General features: G+C 40.6%; 1 protein-coding gene across 2 annotated transcripts in view; it reads right to left on the bottom strand.

The window, feature by feature from the left end:
• Positions 1-426: 426 nt before the first annotated feature.
• The window catches only part of RNF130 (ring finger protein 130), a 140,126-nt gene continuing 124,043 nt past the window's right edge, over positions 427-16,509 (bottom strand). Inside the window, exons 6-9 of one of the 2 annotated variants that reach the window (XM_043466988.1) lie at positions 15,033-15,129; positions 13,297-13,501; positions 10,006-10,099; positions 427-616 (exon numbers count right to left, since the gene is read on the bottom strand). In XM_043466988.1, the coding sequence (XP_043322923.1) occupies positions 601-616; positions 10,006-10,099; positions 13,297-13,501; positions 15,033-15,129 (412 nt within the window). In that variant the 3' untranslated portion in view covers positions 427-600. The remainder of the gene's footprint in view (positions 617-10,005; positions 10,100-13,296; positions 13,502-15,032; positions 15,130-16,509) is intronic. The other variant, XM_043466990.1, reaches the window with a different exon arrangement.

Raw genomic sequence — 16,509 nt, 5'->3', positions numbered from 1 at the left:
CTCACCAAATATTTATTGAGCACTTACTATGCGCAAAGCACTGTACTAGGTACCAGAGATACAGTGGGAAGAAACACAGTTGAATGTCCCTGTGGCTGTGGAGCTGACATGCTGGAGGAGGCAGATCAACCATAAACAAAGGAATGAGAAAGTATCAGAGAGGGAATGGCGATCTTGAAGAAAATAAAATGGAGTCACCCATTTCAGGGCCCGAGGGGGCATCACTGCACAGGATGTCCCCACACTTGGCTCCTATCTGGAGACTGCAGGAGCCAACGTAAAAATATCAAAAGAAACAGCACCGCTGTTCCTCCCCTGCAGAGTACGAGCACGTCTGTCTCTGAAACATTCACAGATGAAACAGGTATGCGATCTCCCAGTCAGCCTTCCAAACACAAGTGGTTGAATAATACTCGACAACACGGCTTTTTAATTTTATTATTTATTTATTTTAATACAAAGCTTTGGCATTAGCAATTTTATGAAAAAATAAAATGTACTAAAAATAAACGCTTGTGTGGCATGATTGGTAAATGATGCACAAAAATAGGTTCTTTTTTCCTTCAAGGCAATCAGTCAGAAAGCAGTGTTTTTCCTTCTTCAAAACCATTCTACCCTATGGAATAAAAGGAGAAAAAGAGAGGTCAAGAATTAGTTAAAGGGTATTTGTCAAATTTTTAAAATAGAAATTAATTCTAACTGAATGGTGGGCTGGGTTGTCCCCAAGTATTTCTGAGAGCAGTTTGGTCAAGCCAGTAAGCCATCAGCATTTCCTGAACTCAGCAGCTTCAGATCTGAGGTTAAGTGGCTCAGTCACTTAAAAGTGTGTTAGTACTTCAAAAGGAAGGCAGGGGAAAGTACAGGTTAATAGCATTTTGTTTAAAAAATGTGGGGACAATTACACCATTTACAACTTTTCCTGGTTTGAACACATGTTCTAAATGCCAAAGGCCCTCAGATCTGCAGCTGCTGTCTTTAAACTATGCTCTCCCTTTACACCTCAAACAAACATGTCTTTATTTGTTTAGAAATAAGATTTGAGGAGTATGGACTCCCAGGGATATAAGGCTTTCTTACAGGAACTCCCGGCTCTTATGTGTGTGTATTGTGTGTGTGTGTCTCCCTGTAAACCAGGTGCCTGAAGGTACCTGACATCTGAAGTTTCCTGCATTCCCCTCAGGCTAATGCTGTCCCTCTGTAGCCTCTTCCTCAACCCTTCTAGAGTCTGCTTCATTGCTCTGGTTTCTATACACCATATCTTTCTTCAGTTCTGCTCTCTTTTCTCCCTGTTGAGTTCCAGATCCACAGTCTGGATCCAAATCACTTACTCTCTGGTCATCATACAGCTCTCGAGCATTTCCTGCTTTATCTCTTCCCCATTGTCCTGACTTTCTCCTTCAGCTCTGTATTTTTACCTAACCTACCTTCTTGCTTCCAGTCTCTACCATGCCAAAACAATTTCTCAGTCATTACCAATTTTCTTTTTACTGAAAAGCCTCACACATCACCTGCTGGTTACAAAAAAAAACAAAACAAAACACAACAGTCCAAATTCCGTAGTCTGCCTACTTCCACCACCACCTACAGTAGACACATCAAACCACAAACTCCTTGAACCTGCCCTGCTTTCCCCTCCCCTTTGTTTTAATGATGCCTGGCCTGGTTTCTAGGTCACGTCCTCCAGGAGGAGGAGCGGGAGCGTCTCTGCGTCCGTGCGGCGCTCACGCCACACTGCCCTGGCCGCGGGCACGGCGCTGGGTACAGAGCAGAGGGCTGCAGCCCGTCACCCCGGGGCTCCCGAGGGCAGGCCTGGCGCCGCAAGCACGGGGGAGATGGTGCCTCAGGCATGGAAGGCTTCTGTGAATGAGGCGCTACCCTTGTTTACTACAGTTCATATTTAATACGACACATTGTTTTTATAATATTTCCTCAGTAGGCATAGGGACTTTCAATGGGTGAGTCAAGATTTTTAAACTTACTTTTTTTGCTGCCTTTCTAAGTAATTATGGGGCTTCCCTGGTGGTTCAGGCAGTAAGGAATCTGCCTGCAATGCGGGAGACCCAGGTTCAATCCCGGGGTGGGAAGATACCCTGGAGAAGGGAATGGCAACTCACTCTAGTATGCTTGTCTGGAGAATTCCATGGACAGAGGAGCCAGGTGGGCTACAGTCCATGGAGTTGCAAAGAGTTGGACACGACTGAATGACTAACACATGTAAGTAATTAAAAAAACCCGATGAAGCCAAACATTAAAGGCATGTCTGAAAAATAAAAAGACCAACAAAGACAAGACAGAAGCCCAATCAAAGGTTCTGCCCAATCAAAGGTTCTGCTGCTTTAATCTTCTTTTTTGTCACTCAGTTTTTAGAAAACCAAATTTATCTTTTTCAACCATATTATCTGGAACCCTTAAATGGCCATCTGGAGTAGTCAAAGGAAAGCAGTGTGGAGTAAAGACTTGGAACCAGAAGTACCGGGCTGGAACCCCAGGCCCTTCCTCCTGTGGCATTTCTTGGAGGTCACTCAGCCCCTCTGGGCCTCAGGTTACTCTTCTGTGTATGTGTCTCAGGCTCACTGGGGCTAAAAGGAGAACTAAATGCTAAAAGAAAGAAGAGGATTCATGGTGAGGCTGGGGACAAGTATTTGCTGACATTCCTACAAAAAAAGCTGTCTCAGGAAAATAAACAATCAGATATGTGTGCCAGTGTGAGCAAGTTATTAGGTTGAGGACTTCCCAGATGGCCCAGTGGTTAAGAATCTGCCTGTCCAGAATGTAAAGTGAATCCACAACCGTGGCATCAAAGGAATGTGGTGCTGTTGTTTAGCCACTAAGTCGTGTCCAACTCCTTGCAACCCCACGGACTGCCACACACCAGGCTTCTCTGTCCTTCACTATCTCCCAGAGCTTGCTCAAACTCATGTCCGCCGAGTTGGTGATGCCATCCAACCATCTCAGCCTCTGTTGTCCCCTTCTCCTCCTGCCCTCAATCTTTCCCAGCAACAGGGTCTTTTCCAATGTAAAAAATGTAGATCTCAGGTGACGCTAGGAAGAGCAAAATAAAAGAATTAAAAAAGAAAAAAAGAATCTGCCTGCCAATGCAGGGGACATGGGTTTGATCCCCAGGCTGGGAAGATTCCACGCGCAACTAAGTCCATGCACCTCAACTACTAAGCCTGTGTTGTAGAGCCTAGGAGCCACAACTACTGAAGCCTGGGCACCCTAGAGCCCATGTTCTGCAACAAGAAAAGCCACTGCAAGAAGTAGTCTGTGTACCACAGTCAGAGAGTAAGGCCCTGCTTGCTGCAACTAGAGAAAGCCTGCACACAGTAACCAAGACCTAGCACAGTCAAGAAATAAGAGAAGTTATTAGGCTGAGAACTAAAAACTCACAATTCTTTAGCTCAGTGTTTCTCAAAGTGCAGGCTGCAACCTATTAATGGATCATAAAATCAATGCAGGAGTTCGTGACCCATATTAACAACAAGAATCCACAGAGAAGAAAAGATCTGTATGTAGTAAGGAAAATACTGTATGTAGCAGGGAAAACTGTGGAACTTCTGTTTCAGTCATACATGTGGGAGTACTGGGTCACAATAGAAAATGTATTTCTTACAGTAGGAGATGATTTTCTAAAAGTTTTAAAAACATTGCTTGACCCTGAAGATTCTATAAGGGGCAGCCAGCTGAGGCCCAGACCCCTCTCCTTGGGTTTTGCTCTCTCCTAGGAAGGGATCATTTAGGACAGACAATTCAAGAGGAACTCTGAGAATTAGAAGGAATCTTAGAACTTCTATCTGACTCAAGATCCGTCTCCAAACAGCTCCCGCCTTGTAGTTTCTGTCTGAATAAGCAACTCCTGGCAAGCTCATTAGCTTTTAAGACAGCTCATTTTCAGTGAGGGACAATCCTTACCGGCAGGAAGTTCTTTCTTACATTAAATGGAAACCTACCTCCCTGTAGATGTCTCCAGAGCTACATAGGAAGTGTTACCCTCTGTAGGCACTGGTTAGTGACCACGGGACTATTACAAGTGTTAACTGGGGGCAATGTGGGTAATAACAGAGTCCCACAAAGGAGTAAGATCTTGGTAGGCACGCAATAAACAGTAGCTGTTCTCACCTTTGAAAGCCCTCCAAATACTTGAGAACACCTCTTACACCACCTCAGTCTCCTCTTTTCTAAAGGTACACATCCCCAAAGTAAGAAATGATTGAGTTTTCAGATACTTTTATATTGAAATATGTCAATGCTCCTCTTAAAGACCTTGAGCAAAACAATTCAGAAATACTGAAATACTCTTAGTAGAGAGTAAAACAGAAACATCAGTTGCTTTGACCTGGCCTATATATTTCTACCACTACAACTCAGAGGAGGACAGCTCAAAAAGAACACTGAAGCCCAATGGACTTGCTGCAGAGCTAGGACTTCTTGGTCTTCAATTATGCTACAGGATTTCAAATTTGCTTCAGTGCTTTCATCAAGTCAAGCACAACAGATTCATTTCCTCCTGCCGAGACTGTCTGAATCTTAAATGCTAGTCTATACCCCTCTGCAAATCTCAGAACATGATTTCTATGCATCAGAATTCAGGAACTAAGAGAGGGCTGTAGAGAATACTTAGCTGAACCACCCAGTCAACTCAAAATCTCTCCTACATCATCCACATATCTTATAACTTATTCCTCAAATAAAAACATTTCAAATAAATATTTACTTTTCTTATGTTGAGGGAAAAATAGATTTATGAAAATGTAAGCTGGTAAACGTTGAGATTAACATACTTTGGGAATTGAAGTTCAATATAACTTGTTCAGTCGCTCAGTTGTGTCTGACTTTTGCGACCCATGGACTGCAGCACGACAGGCTTCCCTGTCCTTCACTATCTCCCGGAGCTTGCTCAAACTCATGTCCACTGAGTCGATGATGCCATCCAACCATCTCATCCTGTCCCCTCCTCCTCCTGTCCTCAGTCTTTCCTAGCATCAGGATCTTTTCCAATGAATTTGTTCTTCGTATCAGGTGATCAAAGTATTTGAGCTTTAGCTTCAGCATCAGTCCTTCCAGTAAATATTCAGGGTTGATTTCCTTTAGGATTGACTGGTTTGATCTCCTTGCAATCCAAGGGACTCTCAAGACTCTTCTCCAGCATCACAGTTCGAAAGCATAAAATCTTTGGTGCTTAGCCTTCATGGTCCAACTCTCACATCTGTACATAACTATTGGAAAAACCATAGCTTTGACTATATGGGACCTTTGTCGGCAAAGTGATGTATGCTTTCAATATGCTGTCTAGGTTTGTCATAGCTTTCCTTCCAAGTAGCAAGCATTTTTAAATTTCACAGCTGCTGTCACTGTCTCCAAGTGATTTTGGAGCCAAAGAAAATGAAATCTGTCACTGTTTCCAACTTTTCCTTATTTGTCATGAAGTGATGGGACCAGACACCACAGTCTTAGATTTTTTAATGTTGAGTTTTAAGCTAGTTTTTTCACTCTCCTCTTTCACCTTCATCAAGAGGCTCTTTAGTACCTCTTTGCTTTCTGCCATTACAGTGGTTGTCATCTGCATATCTGAGGCTGCTGATACTTCTCCCAGATCTTGATTCCAGCTTGTGATTCATCCAGCCCGGCATTTCCCATGATGTACTCTGCACAGAAGTCAAATAAGCAGGGTGACAATATACAGCCTTCATGTACTCCCTTCCCAGTTTGAACTAGTTCATCGTTTCATGTCTGGTTCTAACTGTTGCTTCTTGACCTGCATACAGGTTTCTCAGGAGGCAGGTAAGGTCTGGTATTCCCATCTCTTCAAGAATTTTCCACTGTTTGTTGTGATCCACACAGTCAAAAGGCTTTAGTGTAGTCAATGAAGCCTAAGTTTTCCTGTAATTCCCTTGCTTTTTCTATGATCCAATGGATGTTGGCAATTTGATGTCTGGTTCCTTTGCCTTTTCTAAATCCAACTTGTACATCTTCAATTTCTTGATTCATGTACTGTTGAAGTCTATCTTGAAGGATTTTGAGCTTGCTAGCATGTGAAACGAGTGCAATTGTGCAGTAGTCCGAACATTCTTTGGCACTGTCTTTCTTTGGGATTGAAATGAAAACTGACCCTTTCCAGTCCTGTTGCCACGGCTGAGTTTTCCAAATTTTTCCAAATTTGCTAGCATATTGACTGTAGCACATTAATAGTATCATCTTTTAGGATTTGAAGTAGCTCAGCTGGAATTCCAATACCTCCAACTAGCTTTGTTTTTAGTGATGCCTTCCTAAGGCCCACTTGACTTCATACCCCACAGTGTCTGGCTCTAGGTGAGTAATCATACCACCATGGTCATCTGGGTCATGAAGATCTTTTTTGTATAGTTCTTCTGTACATTCCTGCCACTTTGTCTTAGTATCTTCTGCTTCTGTTAGGTTTATACCATTTCTGTTCTGTACCGTGTCCATCTCTGCATGAAATATTCCTTTGGTATCTCTAATTTTCTTGAAGAGATCTCTAGTCTTTTCCATTCTATTGCTTTCCTCTATTTCTTTGCATTGTTCACTTAAGATAGCTTTCTTATCTCTTCCTGCTCTTCTTTGGAACTCTGCATTCAAATGGGTATATCTTTCCTTTTCTCTCTTGCCTTTTACTTCTCTTCTTTTCTCAGCTATTTGTAAGGCCTCCTCAGAGCCTTACTTAGGCACAACAGATGTTTGGGAAGCTAATATATAAAAATACATTTACCATGCATTTATTTGCTTCTTTGACTACTATCCTGTTTATGGATATATTTATGAAGTTTCAAGTTTCAAAATCACTAGATCTGTTTATAGTATTAAAAAAGTAAAGCACAATTAGTCATGATTGAGTACTTTTATAGTATTTCATCACAAGAGAAGGTGGTGATCCCAGATACATGGACTCTTGATTAACTTGAGTTAAGTAACTAGCATCAAGCCCTGTGTGAACATGCAGAGTGTGGTGAGGGAGGCAGAGTGCTTTCAACCCCAGGTGAGCTGCAATCCATGACCCATGGAGGCCTGGACCTGCCTGGGTTCCACAGCCCTGCTTTTGTATCTGGCCACAGATCTTGCTCACTGCTTAATCTTGCTCACGGGGTCTCACCAGTGGCTAGACTGGGTCAAAATCTAACTGACATCATAGTACACAAGTTCAGTGTAACACTGTCAGAAAAGTAAACTGTAATAGTAGGTAGAAGGTATAAGGTGGAATTTACTAGTAATATCCAGACAAATCATTAACATGTGAAAAGACAGAATCTACTCACATAGAAGACCATCTTAGAAATGGATGAGGGTACCCAGAAAACTGAAACAGAGCAATTAAATTGAAAAGGCAATCTTACTTTGACTGCAATTTTTGGTAAAAGTGAAAAGGGAAATAAGACAGATTTCAAAGAATTAATGAAGAATAATTATAAATTTATTTGCTAAAATAAACTTTTCAGAATTAAAATTACATAGGAATTTTTCATCAATATTCTTGAGAAGGAGACATTGAATAAGACTGGGTATTTATTTATTTATGTTTTGCTGCACTGCATGGCTTGTAGGATCTTGGTTTCCAGACAAGGGATCGAACCCAGGCCCCCGACAGTGAAAGTGTGGAGTCCTAACCACTGGACTGCTGGGGAATTCCCAACCATTATCTTTTTTTTCAATCCCCTAGAATTAAAACGGACTTTAAAAAATTAACTACTGTTACAAAAAGTCAACACATAAAAGCATATAGGAGAGAAAAACATCATCTAAAATTTTTCTAAATGTATGACAAAACCCACTGAAATGTTGTAAAGTAATTAGCCTCCAACTAATAAAAAAAAAAAAAAAGAAAATCACCATTAATAATTTGGTCATCATCCTTTTATCCATCCGTATGTGTATACACACACACACACACACACACACACACTCTCTCTCTCTCTCTCTCAACTTCTCTAAATGGAATTATGAAAATTGTCATTCAGAGTGGCTTTGACTAAGACATAGAAATAATAGTCAAGTGAACAACTGTACTAACAACCCTCTACAAAGGCTAATGGGAGAAGGGATGGACTAAGACATGGATCTAAGATCTATGACTCAGATTCTGAGTCATGCATGCATTTATGAATGGAACTCTAACTTACAACAGGTAACATGTCTTCTGAACATTCTCTAAAACATCTAAAACATGAACTGAGCACCTGGCCAATTCTGAGTGGCAGCAAGGTGAGTCTTAAATTACTTAACAATTCCCTAAAAATGCCCAGTGTGCAGCTACTTGCTGTGATTGGTTTTTGCTCATTTGCGAAATTTTAAGAAGTGGGCTTACATTATCATCTTGTCTGATGGGTTTGTATGGGAGTAAGCAAAAGAGGTGATGACTTCAGGAGAAATAAATATTTCCCTCCAAACTGAGGTTTGATTACAGGCACTCGTGAGCTCTTATGATTCTGTATTCTATTTCATGGAAGAAAATTAAATTCATTTGCCAAATGATAAAGACAGATGGCCATCTCATTCACAGAACTTTGAAAGAACCTCAGAGGAATTGTTTTGGCTAACATTTATTGAGCACTTATTATGTAAGAGGCACTGTGCTAAGCACTTTATATGCTAATTCTCACAACAACCCTACGATGTACTCCTACCATTATTCTTGTTTTATGGATGACTAAAATGAACTTCAGATAAATATTATCTAGGTCTCACAAGAAAAATATGGAGGAGCAGGTAGTCATATCCAGGTATGTGTGACTCTAGAGTCTGAGCTATTAACACTGTGCTAGGTTGAAGTAAAACTGCATCAGGTGGGCCCAACAGAAGCAGCTAGCTGGTGACCTACTGGATGAGGTTGAGACTACTCATCTCACGACTGAAGACTGCCAAGTGACCATGACATCTCTCAATATGTAATATGTCAAGGACGGCAAAGGGTACTTCTTGTAAGTATCTAGCCAAAAGATCAGGTTAGGAGGAATAAAATCATGCCCTTGGAAATGGAAGTTTCTTGCCCATTGTTTCTACAGTTGGACTATAAGCATATAATTAAATCAACTTCATGAGCTTGGTTGGTTGTTACTAATCAACTAAAGTGCCAGGACATAACAGAAAACAGAGAGCACAGGAACTCCACCAAATCAAGTTCAAGTTCCAGCAGTGTTCCAGGGATGCTTTCGTCTTGAATGAGTTTTCATGAACACTGCTTAAAAGAAAGGACTGAATAATATCCTAAAGTAAATGCCCCAAGTTTAATGCATAACAAATAAAGCCGCCCCCATGGAGACAAGCTACCCCGTGGAAGGCTACTTCTGGAAAACCACTGGATCAAACTGGACCTCAACAGGGATCCAGCCCAATTTTCCATCCGGCAGCTCTAACAGGTAAAACGCAGCTTCTGCAGGCACTCCTGGTCCAGGGCGCTCCCTACCCCCACAGCACACCGTCTCACTGGTAGGTAGCCTGCTGACAGGTGTTCTTCCTTTTACCAAGGTGAAATTTTGCCTATCTGTAACCTGGTCTTCATTTTGTCCTATGAAAATACAGTCTATGCTTATATTTTTCTTTCCTGATCATCTTTCAAATATTTAGAAGTCACAGGTCTTTCTGATTGCTTCTTTCTTGCAGGTTAAATATCCATGTTCCTGTGACCATAGGCCACGGTGCCAGTTCTCCACCGAAAGCTAAGTATATAAATCTCCAGGTAAAGTCTGACGAGCAAGCAGCAAAGTGGGGCTAATCCCACCAGTGGTCAGGACGTGGGGATTCTCTACACACTACAACTGTACTGGTTTCCTCGGCATTTGTCCGTCGCTGACTTACTCTAACCTTGTGGCTGACAAAAGCCCCTAGATCTTTTCTAAAGTGAACACAGTGAACTCCCAGTCAGTGTTACTGTTTGTGATCCCATCAGGATCAGTATGAAATTGGTGGGAGCCAATTCTCATGATCTTTATGAAAATGACATATTTTCTTGGGATCATTTGGCACATGCAATCCAAAAAACAATTTGTTACTTACTCATTAGCATTCAAGCTAGCTGTGGCTCTGATGATCATGTAGCAGAGTGTGAGAGCACTGAGGAGGCCAAAACTGGCAATAATAAACCATTCTTCTGTTGACAAAGGAAAGGGAGGAAATCACTCTGGGGAGAAGACTTAAGTCAAATCGATGTCAACATTTCCCTCAAATGCAACGAAGCAGACGTCAACGAAGGTGTAAGCCAAGACTGGCACAAGGAAGTGAAGCAGGAGGAGGTTTGCCAGAGAGCTACTAAGTGGAGAAGGTTAGTGGGAGTAGTGGTGAAAGCTGCAAGGCAGAAAGGAAAGCATGGCCCAAACATTTCTTCCAGTTAAGGTCCTGAGGTCTGTGAGAGGTGTGGCACCAAAAAGTGTGCAGTAAAAGATGTATATAAAATGGCACATGGACACAGGTTTTCAAAACTGTTAAATGACAGTAAAGTGGACTAGCCAGACTCATAACCTTTCTTCTTCATCTGTCACTTCTCCATGGCTGTGTCACTCATTCCTAAAGAAAGGCTTAGAAATATGGAGCAGTGGTCCCCAAAGGTCTCCTGGGTACGCCAAGCAGTTCGCAGGCTGGCTTCCGTGGCATTCTCATCTATGTTCTTTTTGCCTACGAGTGGGTTTACTTAAGAGTCTTTTTTAAAAAGGACATCTTATTGGTGTCTCCTGCAAAGAAGAGGACTACCCTTCACAACTCCACCACTAAGAAGCAGCACTGGCTCTTAAGGCTTTACCAAGCGGAAGTAGAAGGGGAAAGTTATTCATAAGATACTTGGCCCATCCAAGAGACGAGAGCTCACGGTACACAGAGCTCTAAAGGTTTTTTCATCTAGTCTCTTTCTAGATCTAGGAAATCAGGTAATATTTCCCCTTGATTTTTCAAACTCTGTATCATCAAGGTAATATTTCAAAAACGGTATTTACTGAGAAACATAACAACAACCTGAGAATCAATCTGACTTCCTAAAAAGTTTTAACTATAAAATATTCCCTAGAGTATACACAAACTAGGACTGGTTTAACAAAGTTTTACACAGTAAAATGCCCTATACATGTGCAATTATGCAGAGAGAAGAAATTTTTACTTGGAATGCCAAATGTTTATATGTGAAAGCTATGTGTAACATGGGTGTTTCTAATCTGCTTTCCATGGATCCTACAGCTATGCAACACTGGGTGCGCCCACTAATTCTTCTAGAAAAAGGTTATTATACTTTCATCGAATTTTAAAGGTGGTGATCTTCAAAAGGTTAAGAAGAACTGTTCTTCAGGATTCCAGGATGCTGAGTTGTTCTATAAGCATTTCTCTGCCCATCTTGGTTTACATTATTAAAATGCACAGCAAGCTCTTTCTTTTTAGATAACAGTGCAGCTGCTGCTTCGTGGAATACAAATTCTTCATCAACAGAGTGAATTTATTAGGTTTTTCTTTAAGTCAAAATAATAAACATTCAGGAACCCATGTAAAATCCACCATTTTTAACCCCATATATTTTAGGTTAGGAAAAATGTATACTGGCATTTAAAAAAAATTAAGAGATTCTGGTCATCAGTTTCAAGAAGCTTAATATAGCATTTTTAATTTTTTTCTTCTTAAGACTTTTTTATACATGATAAGCAGACTAACTTCACTTACGTCTATGTTTCCAATTTTGAATATAGCATCCAGACATGCGTGGCATTTCAGTTATAAAAACCAGTAACCAAAAAGAAGTAAACACCATCACAGTGACGCCCAACGGGCCCAGAGGCATCTCAGCACCGATGCACGCAGCCAGGTCCCGGCCGCCTCTGTCCTCCCCAGTGAGTGTTTAGCACAGTGCCCTGCAAACAGTGGCTGCTGGCTGAATGCGCTGCAGTTACTATGGCGCTACAGAGCTTTGAGCTGAAAGGAGAGGCAGCTTTGGTCTCATCTAACCACATGAATTTCACTTTAGCATGTACAAATTTGCTAAAGGTGATTAATTTGACACATGAAGTAATATTTTTATCATCAAAATATAAGATTTTGAAAGGATATTTCTATATAAAATATAATGGGATAATTACTTAATGTAGTAGTAGGTGCTCAATAAATGTTGATCAATGAAAGACCTACCAATAACTCATTAATAAACAAGCAACCTTTGTCTCTTTTGTTATTATTACATCATTTTTAAAAAATCTAGCCCATAAAACCTAAATGTCAAAGCAGGAAACCATGAAATGCTGTTAAAACAAAACACTGGGAAATGGTAAGAAATTAGCCAAAATGTATCAAAGAATAGTTTTACTGATTCTATAACTTAATGAACTCTCCTTGAGTTTAAACAAATGAGAATAAAACATGCAAAATCATTTTCTAACAATTTTTGGTTGGTTAAAAACATGTATAAATCAATTGAATAGACCACCCAAGTCTTACTACTTAAGGGAAAAGTCTTTTTGTAATAGTTTTATCCATTTTACTGACTCCCAGAAGTTGAGAGGAGCCCCATTAGGGTTAGGGCTTGAAGCTATAGGCAAGCACAGCATATACTGAAAAAGGCAGCACCCGAGTGGTGATGAGGAAGATGGGGTGAAAGGTTGTTAGAAGAGAATAACACATAAAGAATGGATTGAAAACAGCTGGCTTGTTACAGGGTGAATGTCCACTCACACGCCTGCCAGCCCACTCATACTTTGGTAAGGCCATCAAAACATTCAGAGCATTTTTTTTTCTTGTCAACATTTCAACAATCACGACATTCATAACTAGCCCAGAACATTTTTAAAAAGTAGATTATCTTATGGCTTTTCCCACACCTCTTGTACAATTATACCAAGACACCAAATTTCATAAAAGTGTAAAATACAGCGAGCGGCAACCGGCTATCTCAACTGTTCCTGAAGTTGTGAATTTTAGGTTCAAATTCTGGATGAGTGTTTTACTAAGTTTCCTGCAGCATAGGAACTAGAGAGCGCTGGTGCTCACAGTTACACAACACACCTGTGACGCTGCAGACGTCACCCTCACATCCCTGTGTGCAACACCATCATTTCAAAACAGGCTGATAAGCAGCTATTAAGACAGACCTCTGATCAACTGCTCATCAAATGGCAACTATAATCATTAGTTACACACAAATACACAAGTTTCTTATTAGAAAGGAAGTTTCATGACTACAAATATCTGTTTTAACAAAAGCACCCATGACTTTCTCAGTTACAGACTTATGGCCCCGGTGACCAATTGCCTCAACTCTTCACCACACGTCAAATATCAGCAGCAAGCCAGTCCCGCACCCTGGGCACAGGGCCCACTTACTTGTTACTGCGATGTTGATCTCTCCTGTTCGAGGAGTGAGCTCGCCATCCTGAGGAAGAGGCGAGATCCCCGAAGTGCGAAGTGGCTCGAGGCCAAGGGAGTTGTCACTGGCGAGCTCACCTAGGGCCGACCTTCGGTTAACTGCTTGGGTTCTGGTGAGCCTTTCCATGTCAAATGCTACATTATCAGTACACGGTAAATTTGGCTGCAAAATATTTCCAGGTTAAAAGCGCTTGTAAGATTAACAGATCCTTTTATCAAATTCTAAATGCTTGACATCCTGTTGCAAAGATTTTACCAGTTTTTTCCATGTGATTTCCTCTCATTTCTCTCCCCATTTACACTTTCCATTCTCGTTCAAGAGTTTTTATTTAAAAGAAACTGGTGATTTCTTCCCCAAAATGATACAAAGGAAAGCCAAAATCCACTGTAGAACTGAGAAAATTGGATATTTCATCTTTATAAAGGACAACGTTTTGTGAACATGGCTCACAGGCAAAGAGATTCATTATTATTATTATTATTAAGTTGACAATCAGTGCAGTGTAATCACTTTGGTGCATGTGTTAACACAGATAACATAAAATATCCCTTTTTCCCTATTGACTGTTCTGTAACATCTCATCTATTTGCTAGTCAGGTTTTAAATATATTTCACCTTTAAAACATAAAGAAAGCATACCACCAAGAGTAGATCTACATTGAGAAGTCTTCTGAACTCTAAAAATCTTTTTCACAATGTAAGCACCTAATGCTGAGGGAGAGGAGCAGAGTGCTGTGGGGCTAAAGGCTACTTTCATCCCCTAACTAGTGGACGTGGAAGGCGAGGGGTGCCGCCAGACAGTCTCAAGGGTGGCCCTCACCAGAAGGGAGTATCTAGGCCAGTGTCAAGTGTTAAGAGGTAAAGAAACTATAAATCACTGACATGATCTTTGAAGATGGGAGGATAAATGGGGCACTACTACCTAACTGGATTGCTTCTAAAATGTCATCTGATGGCATATTTTAAATAGGATTATTCAGATCTGCAAAGTTAAAATGAGGAATTCATCTGTTGGGTCAACATAAACTTTCTTCTCTATATGGAGATTATTCAACGACTCTTTTTTGAGATCAGAAAGTATCTTACTTTCCTCTAAAAGGCAATAATCCTGGACATATATTGATACTTCTTTTAAGGAAAGAACTCCAAGGTCCTCAGGTAGTCAACGCTGGCTCACTTGGCTATGGCTGAAGTGCTCTATGTGGCTGCTACCCAACCAAAGCCCCTACCCAGCTGTCAGAGATCAGCTTGGGGCTGGCACTGCCCACCCTCACTGACCTCACCCTCAATTACCAACATCCAGGAGAGCAAAGCCAAATTCAAGAGGAAGAAACATAAGTAATGACATGGTTTAACATCACGTTGAATGCAGAAAAAATTACTACTGGACTAGAGTTAAAAATCCACATTCTCCTCCTTTAAAGAAAAAAAAGATATTGAAATATAGGAAAATCACATCCTTCTTTCTACCTTAGTTCTTCGTCACACACCTACCACCCAACAGAAGCACACTTTAAAGTAGACTAGCACAGTTCTTCAGCTGCTCTTCCATAAGTTCTCTGATGTGGGCTAGACTTTAATGTGGAAGAAAACGTAGTATTGGACCAGCAAGACTATCTGGCAGAGAAAGCCTATGTTATGTTATGCTTAGATGTAAAATGACACAGAAGTATTAACAAAATAGGAAACATACCACAATGCCCAGGGCCTTCAAAATATTAAGTTTGCACATAGGACAGGTACAATGTTCACTAAGCCAGGGATCCACGCAGGATTTGTGGAAAACATGCCTATAAAAAAATGGAGAATTATATCACAAATTATATCCTGAAAAACTCTTAGGCCAAAATGCAAAGAAATGAAATTTTTAGTTAGCCTGTTCGGTCCCAAGAGACAAATACTGGGGATGTATTAAAACAGAGCCGGCAGAAAATCTAAACCCAATCTTATATGTTAATAGCACCGTATAATGAGAATTGATAAGTAGTATTTGGTTGTTTGGTTTTATTCCACCAAATTCCAAATAAAGATTTGAGGAAAAGTAGGAAATTTACTAAGAATGAAGATAACTGTATCTTATAAATCAGTTGTTTTCAATAATATCCAAAGCAGAAAAAAAGAATTTCAAAAAATATTAACCAGAAGTTAAATGTTAACCAGGAGTTAAACTCTATATAATTAGTTTCATGAACCTCTGTTTAAATGCTGTTTAAAACATTATTTAAAAAGAGTTCTTGTAAAAGAGACAGACAGGGAGCTCAGACTGGCACTCTGTGAGGACCGAGATGGGTGGGAAGTGGGGAGAGAAGGGAGGCTCAAGAGGGGGGTGATGTATGTATGATTATGGCTGATTTACGTTGTTGTATAGCAGACACCAACACAACATTGTAAAGCAATTTTCCTTCAATTAAAAAAAATAAACCAAAGGTAAAAACAAAAAAATAAGTAAATGAAATAAAAAAAAAAAAGACCTTTTCTTGTAAAAGAGACAGACAGGGAGCTCAGACTGGCACTCTGTGAGGACCGAGATGGGTGGGAAGTGGGGAGAGAAGGGAGGCTCAAGAGGGGGGTGATGTATGTATGATTATGGCTGATTTACGTTGTTGTATAGCAGACACCAACACAACATTGTAAAGCAATTTTCCTTCAATTAAAAAAAATAAACCAAAGGTAAAAACAAAAAAATAAGTAAATGAAATAAAAAAAAAAAAGACCTTTAAGCAACCCAAGTTAAATGCTTGTAAAGTTACAGGGTAGTTGGACTATTTTTAGGGATGAGCTGTGCTTAGGAATCAGATAACATTTAACCAGCAGTTTTTAGCTAAAATGTTGAAGGGAGAGAGGATGGGTGATTTTTATTCCAGAGAGTGGAGCGTCACATCCTTGTGACTGGAAATAAGTCACGGAGGGTTTTGCATTCTTGAAGAAGGTGCATGTGCCCTATGGAAAGGAGAAAAGACAGTGAGGGCGCTCTTGAAATCACTTCTCACGCTCATGTAGCTCCCTGTGGTAGCTCTGAGGACCTGAAATGAGGCCACAAGGAAGCCCCACAGTCCTGGCCAGCGGGGCAGGGGCAGAGGCAGGGGCCAGGACAGGCGTTCCGGGCACCATCGTCTAATCACAGTCTCGGGATAAGATAAAAGAAATTTTGAGAAAGATACCAAATTGAA

The sequence above is a fragment of the Cervus canadensis genome, chromosome 4, assembly GCF_019320065.1.
Source record: "Cervus canadensis isolate Bull #8, Minnesota chromosome 4, ASM1932006v1, whole genome shotgun sequence".
Taxonomy (NCBI): Eukaryota; Metazoa; Chordata; class Mammalia; order Artiodactyla; family Cervidae; genus Cervus; species Cervus canadensis.
This window is presented reverse-complemented; position numbering and strand designations above follow the sequence as displayed.